The sequence below is a fragment of the Papaver somniferum genome, chromosome 8, assembly GCF_003573695.1.
Source record: "Papaver somniferum cultivar HN1 chromosome 8, ASM357369v1, whole genome shotgun sequence".
Classification (NCBI taxonomy): Eukaryota; Viridiplantae; Streptophyta; class Magnoliopsida; order Ranunculales; family Papaveraceae; genus Papaver; species Papaver somniferum.
The window spans coordinates 10,564,524-10,573,701 of NC_039365.1; the positions used below are offsets into that span (position 1 = coordinate 10,564,524).

Sequence of the window (9,178 nt, forward strand, 5' to 3'; positions counted from 1 at the left end):
AGGACATCAAGATACCTTTCATAAATCAAACAAAAGATAATAGAGTATTTTAGGTACCATAATACTCTACTAAGTGCATCCCAATGCTCTTGTTCTGGACAACAAGTATTATATACTTAACTTACTCACAATATAGTAATGTATGGAATCTTACAGTTCATTAAATTCATCAGATATCCTATATCTCTTAAGTATCTCTTACAATATAGTAATGTCTGGACTCTTACAGTTCATTAAATTCACTACCCTTATTTTTTCTTGAGTCTACAAAAATAATCAAACGGAGTACAAGCAGACTTTCAATCAGAATGATTTTATCTCTTAAGCACATATTCAATATAATGAGAACGCCTAAGACTATAGAAGTTAGATTATCTTCTAATCATCATCCATAAGATTACATCAACATGGCCTAAGTCTTTCAAGTCAACGTTCTCATTCAGTGCATGTTTTTAGTGGAATTAATCCCATCTATGTTTGTATCAAGTATAAGCATATCATCAACATACAAGCATACAATACACAGGCATCCTTAACAAGTTACTTGTCAGATTCATTAACTTAAATCCACTACTCATTATCACATGATAAAAAAAATTCCATGTCACTGTTTACGTGCTTACTTGAAAACCACTCAAAGTTTGTTCAACTTACATACTTTGTCTTCACAACCTTTTACTACAAAGTCCCCAGGTTGGTTTATGTAAATTTCTTTATCTAATTCACCATTTAAAATGTTCTTTTTACATCCATCTGATGTATCTCTGATTTTTTAACAACATATATAAAATTAACATCCTAATAGAGGTAATTTTAATCACACGTGAATAAGTGTCAAGAAATATACACATTTCATTATGTTTGTAGCCTTCAGCCACCTACCTAGCTCTTCTAGGTTATATATATATATATATCTGTTTTATTTTCCTCTAAAGGTAATGACTGACTGGTTGAAGGCACATCTAGGGATCATCTAAACTTCTCTTTCGATAGTCAGATTTCACAGCAAACATTCTCAAAGAATTCAACATCCCTAAATTCCATAATTATATTGAACCTAATGTCAGAAATATCATATTTCACAACCACTAATTTATATGTTCAAGATAGCCAACAAAATGTCATCCACAATTTCGGGTCTCATCGAACCCCCACATTTTAAAGTATTCATAAGATAGTTGTCGATCATTCCATGTTCATATGAAGTTTCATCTGATCCTTTAAAGGTTATGTTCATGATATTACAAACTAAGAGGACGGCCTTCCCCCACAAGCTTGCAGATAATCCTGAACTAATCAACACGACATTCAACAGACTTATTGGTTTTACTCGTAAAAACCCATAACTGGTTTTCAATTTCATGTTTGTACATATTAAATGCTTCTAAGGCATCATCCTTAGCTCTAAGAAAAAAATATCTGACAGCATCTAGTACAAATAGTCAAGAATGTGAGAAACTATTTATAACCACCTCTAGTGTGATCTAACATCATCACAACTAGGTCTTAAAGAATTAATTCTAAAGGTTAGAATTTCTCTGGATAATCTTATTCAATGTTATTTAAACATGCTTATTCAATGTTATTTAAACATGCTTATATTCTACGCAAATTTTACAATTATGACCTCTGTCTAAATTGAATTTTGGTATGCTGCCTACGCAAGCCAATTTGTGCATTGATTTTCCATGATCAAGTCTATCCCAATTTTAAAAACCATTGTCATCAAGAAAAAAACAAAAGATAAGATTCTTACAGATGTCCGGAATAAGAAGAAAAACTTCATTCAATGTGAGGGTGTTTCGAGATGTAAGCTGCAGCTTAATCTTTTCTTTCTCTGCAACCTCTGATGCAGATGAGCAACCCATATAGAGTTTCTCTTCATCCCCTAACCTCTGTTAGGAGGTAAACATATCTATGTTTTCAAAATCATTCTTGATGGCTCCAAAGTCCACCCACCAGTCTCTCACATTGGTTACCATAACATAAGACATCATGTCACTCTACTTGTCTATGTTCCTTCCAACAAAATAACATTATTATTTTATTAATTTTTATTATTAAGGTCTTTATGTTCTTAAAAGTTAATTGTCATATGATCAATATTTCTATTAACGTAATAATTATCCTTAATTTTAATAATGCTAGATTAAGATTTTATGAAAAGTACCTCTTGTGAAGGTCCCGCATACTTTCTTTTGAAACCATGCTTACTCACGGTAGCAGAACAGCATGTCCCGAGTCTGCATATAAAAGATCATGCCCCTGAGCAGCACCAACTTAATTGACCCCTATGTTTCTCGTAGCCGAAAACAGACCCAAACTTCACCCATGTGAAACCAAAGTAGTCTGACTCATGATCCATATCTGCTCGCCGTGAATAAATTTCACGTTAGTTTATCTCTTCCCTCTAATCCTGGCTAGTTATTACCATGCCTTTGGCTTCGATTAAACTGCGTCCTCATGTCCGCTTCTAAATCACGCCATTAGAAGTGAATCTCCATGTTCTGAGCATCCTCAACATGCTCTAGTATAAAACTAAACGCAAGTCCCTACTTATCCGCAGTTTAATATTCTCTAATGATTAAATCTGATTATACAGCCCAGCAGATCCTAAATCTACCTGCATGGACTCATTTCATCTCTCATGGTCGTGGAGGTGTGAAGACACGCTAAATAATCAGCTTGATTTACATAGTCAGAAACGTCAATAAACATCACCATACATTGTCCAAACAGCCGACGCCATGCACCAAGTGTTTGGTTAAGGAACGAAATTCCTTTCCGTGGTGGAGCATTATTAGTCTTCCAACAAATAGGTCCCTGCCACTTTCTTCTTCCTACTCCCATAAGCAAATAGCTGCCTTAATAATTAAGTCCAAAATTCATCACATGGACTCCCTCTTTTGTCTGGGTGTGTAGGCTGGCTGCCAACCAACGCAACTTGGTTTCCGTAATCAAATGTGGGCCGCACGAAATACCCAAAACCATCCAACGCTTCCTAGAAAAGTTAGGTTACAGACCGAGTTCCTTGAGCTCCCAAACTCATGATTGCATGTGCTATGACGTCTCCGTATCCAATCGCCTCCGGTACTCCTTCGCTGACGTTCTCAAAACTACCATGATATTATGCAAGAAAACTCGAGCATAAATCGGTTGCCTTTGATCGCTATTCTCCATTGTTACAAGATGAATAATGTGTTAAGATTGTTGGAACCGTAACAATGAAACCGCAAGCATTAGATAAACCCGGTTGTACTGGAAATAATCAATTAATTGAAAACAACAATTTGACACACGAGGGCAGAGCCAGCTGCTCAGCAAATTGTCTTTAACACATTAGTCCGCGGGTGTTTCTCAAGAATGAGAGATGTTATACCCCATTAGCGGAGATGTGTTCAGGATAGAACTGCCCGATATAGACTGTATAAGCACAATACAATCTACCCAAATACGAACTCAACAACAAGGATTTGGAAGGAAGATATGCAACCACTGTTGCGGAAAACCAAAGTGAAAAGATGGAGAAAAGAAGAAGAAAACATAGCCGCGTCTAGCCCACACTAAAATGAGAAATTCGATTTTATATTTATAAGGCAAAGTTGCTTCAAAATTAAGCTAGGTTTTGCTTTCCTTAAAACACATTTTATTTCTTGTAAAACAAATCAAAACCAAAAAAGTGACCAAAAATAAATTTAAGTAGACAAGGACTTGGTGCATGTATACGCGTACGTCGGATGGGTTGGCATATGTATTGTTTGCCCCAACTGTTCAACCCTCGTTTGTCAATATATCCATAATACAATAGTTATATAGTGGAATCCCTCTTTAGTTTTCCACAATATGGGACTAAAGGAACATTTCATTCACCCATAAAATAAGTAAGTATCCTTAGACCCTTAGGTCCTTAGATCAAACCACACCAAGACCAAAAATACTTTTAATTAAAAACTCATTTTCTCCAACAACAAATACATTAATGAACATGAACAAATTTTCTTTTGCTCGATAATGACTGATTTGTATTATTAGTGAATTCACGATTTTACAACCCAGATCTCGGTTGACTGAGAGATCAAGCAAAGAACCAAAAATCGAAGATTCTCACAAAGATACAATAAAGAACTAAAAATTGTTGAGGATCGAAGAACCTAGTTGGTGACTCCATCTTGAATTGTGGCACCATGCCCTGAAGGGTGGTTTGAAGCCCAATGAATGGTCTGAATTATAATATCGTTGATGATAACATCACTCGGTTTACGCTTTGGAAATATGCGTAGTCAGAATGCCAAAACTTAAAATATGCAGACTCATTTTCATCCAAAATAAGCTTCTTAAGACCATTATACTCACCTTTCATGTTGTTAGCCCCATCATAACCTTGTCCTCGCAACTGGGAAAAACTTAAATTATGCCTCGAAAAGAAATTAGCGATTGTTTTCTTGAGTGAGAGGGCAGTGGTAGTAGCTACATGTTCAATCCCAACAAAGCGCTCAATAACACGTCCTTCTTTCACATACCGTAAAACGATAGCCATTTGTTCCTTTGACAAAATATCTTTAGACTCATCAACCAGAATTGAAAAGAATGAATCACCAATGTCTCGAATAATTGCAGCAATTATTTCAAATGAAAAAGCACTTGTAATATCTTTTTGAACATCAGGAGAGGTCAATTTCAGATTTTTCGGTGCATTTTCCATAATATAAGGCTGCAAATCTTCTACATTGATGTTACCAAGCCATGCTAAAATCTCAAGAAAATTACCCCGATTTGCAGAATCATCACCTTCGTCATTCCCACGAAATGCAAGACCCTGTCTTAGAAGTATTCGGACAATTTGTATTGAAGCCCTCAAACGAATTCCATATTGCCTTCTAGTTTCATCTGTTTGCTTAACAAGTGCTGTGTCAATATGTACTTTTTCATCTAACAAGTCTTCACAGGCTTTCCGAGCTTCGTTGTGAGCACTATTTATATATCCTACATGAACCTGCAGTCTTGATTTCTTACTCCAAGTACAAAATCCTTCATCAGCAAAGTTATTAGCACCACTTGATTTAAACAAGTAACAACATAAACAATATACTCTATCTTTTGATATGATGTATTCTAGCCAATATTCATGAGCTTTGAACCAATAATGATTGAACTTTCTACCTTTCCGTGAATTAGGAAATTTATGATTTTTAGGCTGGCACGGCCCATTCTGCAAATATGTCCTTCGAACTTGGTTTCTAACATTTGGATGATAATCCATAATCGGTTTTCGAAGCCCTGGATCCGAAGGGAGGTTTTCCAATTCAACATCAGTTAACAAGTTCACCGCATCACTTTCTTTTAATCTTTTCACTTCAGTAGGTAAAGAAGAAGCAAGTTCACCAAGTTCATTTGTACTGCCACTACCTGATCCACCTCGTTTTGAAGGCGATGATAAATCAACTGTCGCCTTCCTTTTGTAAAACCTCTCCATCGATAATTGAGTTTTCTTCATCATAAATCACGGAATTGGATGCGTAAACCTACATTGACGATTTGATGCTTCAATTAGAACATTGTAAACAAACAAAATATACAAAAATCAAACAAAACAGAACATTGATACTTCATACTTCTATTAAGAACAATATGAATAAAATAAATAAATTTGAGAAAACCCTAAAAATTCAAATAAAAAACAAGGGTGACTCTGATTACTTATGGATTAGCTAGTATTTTAACGAATCTCAGTATATTTATGTAAACTATGAGTACAGAGAGGAGGAATTTTGCTTTGATTAGGAAAAGAATAAAAACCCAAACTTCAAAATAACCAAATCCAAACAAACGATGGCATATACTTCAGAATTGAAAATAGAATAAAAAGGAAATCATGGTTAAGCTTCACCTTCACCTGATTTGTGATCGGTATCATTAGCTAACTAATAATATCTTGCGAAAGAGTCGAAGAGATGCAGAGAAGAGGTTCTCTTTTTTCTTTCGTGGTCTCCAAAGAGATACTGTCGGTGACTCAGTGAAGATAAAAAACCAATCTAAGCTACTCGGTGGAGTAATAAAAAAAATGGTTATTAGTTTTAACTTTGACTCTTTGAAAATATATAACTTCAAGTGTGCCATTTATATTTGCACCCACAAGAGTCTATTATTACGGAAAAAACAATTCTATTCTTACTAAATTTGAAATTTCAGTGGGTGCAAGCGCTCCCATTTGCACTCACATGCCTCCGTCCCTGGAAACATGGAAACCACGGCATTAGTATCTTATACCACAGCAAAAGAGCGATTTTAGATGGGCCTTGATGCGGGGTCAGTGTGTTGCATAATATAACTGCCATTTGGTCAATCAGCTTTTCTTGTCACATGCATAAACAAAACCGAGTTTTAACTGTGCAAAAAATGTTTCCGTAATGCATATAACACACGCGAGATCCTCCATCTTCCAGGCCAGGTGTTGGCTTACTAAGCCGACTAACAAAGTAAAAGAATGATAGATTCCTAATTAAATGGATGGAAAACTTGAGTAATTACAAATAAAATAGTTTGCAAAGATCAAGAACATCAAACCACGCTGAACTGGAACCATTAGTGAAAACAATTATTCTTTACAGACCGTGAAAGTAGACTCCCCCAAAACCGTATCCTAGTTGGGGCCCATGTGGAGTTGCCAGTTCATCCTGAATTAAAGGATACGTGTTTTATATATATTTTTTTTTTTCTGAAAGGGAACTAACATTATATTACTGTCTACGAATTACACGCCCTGTGACCACTTGGGCATTATATCTAATACAAGAAACTGTGTTTTATCCTATTTTGTTCTGAAAACTTATCTTTTCCTATTGGCCGTTGATATTAATCAATTATATTTGATGAAATGTTGTATGTTGGATCTGGATCTGGATCTGGCCAATCTTCCGTAATTTTCTTCTCTTTAATTAAATGTTGATGTTTTATCTACTTTGTCTTTATGATGAATTGTCCAGGTTGGTTTATATCAAGCTGGTTTTCCAATTTGGAGCAGTCTACCTTTACGTCATAAAGAGTTCATAACAAATATTCTTATTGCTGATTCCACTGTAAGAGATCTTACCATGAAGAATAAAATTAATTTTAATTCTTCAAGTTGGAACCTTACTGTTATTTGATCCAACACAAAATTTATCAATTCTATTTAACCATTCAATTTCCTTCAAGAATACTAGGATCAACTTCTAATTTTCAGCTGTAAAATGTGTAAATAAAGGGAGAAATTAGACCAACAAATCCGCAAGGAATGATACATTTTTGAAAAGATTTCTGCTCGAGAGAGAAATGAAATCGGCTTTTGTTTTTCTTTGGTTCATCACCAGATATAGTGAAAGTGAAAGAGGAAAAAAAAAATGAAACAATCATGATTTCGGTCTTTCTCAGCTTTGATTCAGATTTTATTAGATATCAGAAAGCAAAAGACAAATTTTGACCTTTGATTCAGAACATGAACACGTCTGTTTTCTTTAGGCTGAAATGGCATCTCCACGTGGACTCCAACTAGGATACGGTTTTGGAGGAGTCTATAGACGCGGTCCGTAAAGAATTATTGTAGTGAAAATTACTCATTATGAACTATGTAGTGCTTGCATGATAATATATATGGAAAATGGGTCATTTGTTCAAATATTTTTAAATCACCGTTCAAATGGACGAGTAAAAAATAATTTGGGTGAAATGGCCAAAAGAAAGATAGTAAGGATGAAACCAGTTTCATCCTTACTTAAATTTAAAAAATAGCTTAAATTTGAAAATGGGCACGATGAAACTGGTTACATCCTGCCTATTTTTACATTTTTGTCCATTTAACCAGTATCAAAATCTAAATGTCCATTTCACCCAAAAATTGTTGATTTTAGTCTTTTTAACCAATTTTGTGAATAATATAACGGAGAATAAAAAAGCATATGTAAAAATAGAAAATGTATAGCACCAGCGATCCATCGATCTCTATACCCCAAGTGCAAGAGGATTCACGTACCGTGAAACTAGATCTTGGTTATAATATAGCACGCAACAGGTAATGTGCCTATGGTAACAATTAATAAAGCCACCACTCCAGCAATCTCCATCCACGTGCAAGATGGTTTACCATGAAACTCGATTCCAAGCTTGGACAAATCCGCCAAACAAGACCCATTCTTTTGAAACGCATCTACAATAGTGGCTCTCCATCATATCAAATTCATATTGCCATGGAACCCTAATAACGGGATGATCAACCGTGTTGACTCTCTTATGGATATATGCCTTACAAGTAGTTAAAATCTTTTCGGCACGATCATGAAAATGACGAGCAACAAAATACCTTGGAGGCTTATTAAGTACACTCACCATTGTCCTCCAGTTAAACTCGTAAACTATTTCATTATCTGTTAAATCTGCCATCTCATTAGTAGAAACAAAACTTCCCCTAAAGATTTGATATCTACGTATAGATCTTAAAGATTCTAGAATTGTGGATGTGGAAGGACTCCAAGGACATGGACTTGGAATATTACATTCATCCCACCCACCGGCATGAAAAGAACGAATTTTGGGAGATTCATCGGGAAACTTGGAAGGTAAGTAAATATCATAAAAGAAGAGACCATCGTGGTGAGGAGTACCTTCAGGTCCGATGATCACTGCTCGCAAGAGATCTGGTTTTACCTTGTTGGCCCTAACAAAGATGCAATCGGGGAGTCCCTGTTTTAAGATGTCACATTCAAGAGATATACTTTCAATTGTTTGGTGATTCAAATTCTTTTGGTGATCATAATAATAGTGATGATCGGTAAAGAATTCGTCTTTGATGGTATCGAATTGCTTGAATTCACTCTTCACGATATTCCTCTGCCTTGTTCGATTTTCTTCTTCTTCAGCTTCCATTCTTATCTGAATGTCCACTAGTTCTCTTATCTGAATTCTCACTTCTTCCTCCAAATCCATTATGACTGAACTTCTTCGTTAGTTCCTGAATATATCCCAATAATTCCCGAGTGTGTGTATATATGCGGAGAAAATCCTTCCCAAATCATAGTTGAAATTTGATTCCTAAACTCCTATGTCAGCTATTTTATCGTACAATAGAGTTTGAACATCGTACAATCCATGTGTTTTACCGGAATTTTCTTTTCCCTTCTCGAGAGGACGTTTTACCGGAAATAAT

The 9,178-nt window shown here is 35.4% G+C and overlaps 2 protein-coding genes across 2 annotated transcripts; both read right to left on the reverse strand.

Annotated features, from left to right (window-relative positions):
- Positions 1-4,225: 4,225 nt before the first annotated feature.
- On the reverse strand, positions 4,226-5,473 carry LOC113305063 (zinc finger MYM-type protein 1-like). Its single transcript, XM_026554172.1, has one exon. The coding sequence runs from the start codon at positions 5,471-5,473 to the stop codon at positions 4,226-4,228; it is 1,248 nt and encodes a 415-aa protein (XP_026409957.1).
- A 2,642-nt stretch (positions 5,474-8,115) lies between these two features.
- On the reverse strand, positions 8,116-8,958 carry LOC113305064 (putative ubiquitin-conjugating enzyme E2 38). The gene has a single exon (XM_026554173.1). It carries the CDS (start codon positions 8,956-8,958, stop codon positions 8,116-8,118), a length of 843 nt encoding a protein of 280 aa, XP_026409958.1.
- Positions 8,959-9,178: the final 220 nt, after the last annotated feature.

Bases quoted from the DNA above. Each gene is read 5' to 3' on its own strand.
- LOC113305064 (XM_026554173.1), bottom strand. From the start codon at position 8,958: ATGGATTTGGAGGAAGAAGTGAGAATTCAGATAAGAGAACTAGTGGAC.
- LOC113305063 (XM_026554172.1), bottom strand. From the start codon at position 5,473: ATGGAGAGGTTTTACAAAAGGAAGGCGACAGTTGATTTATCATCGCCT.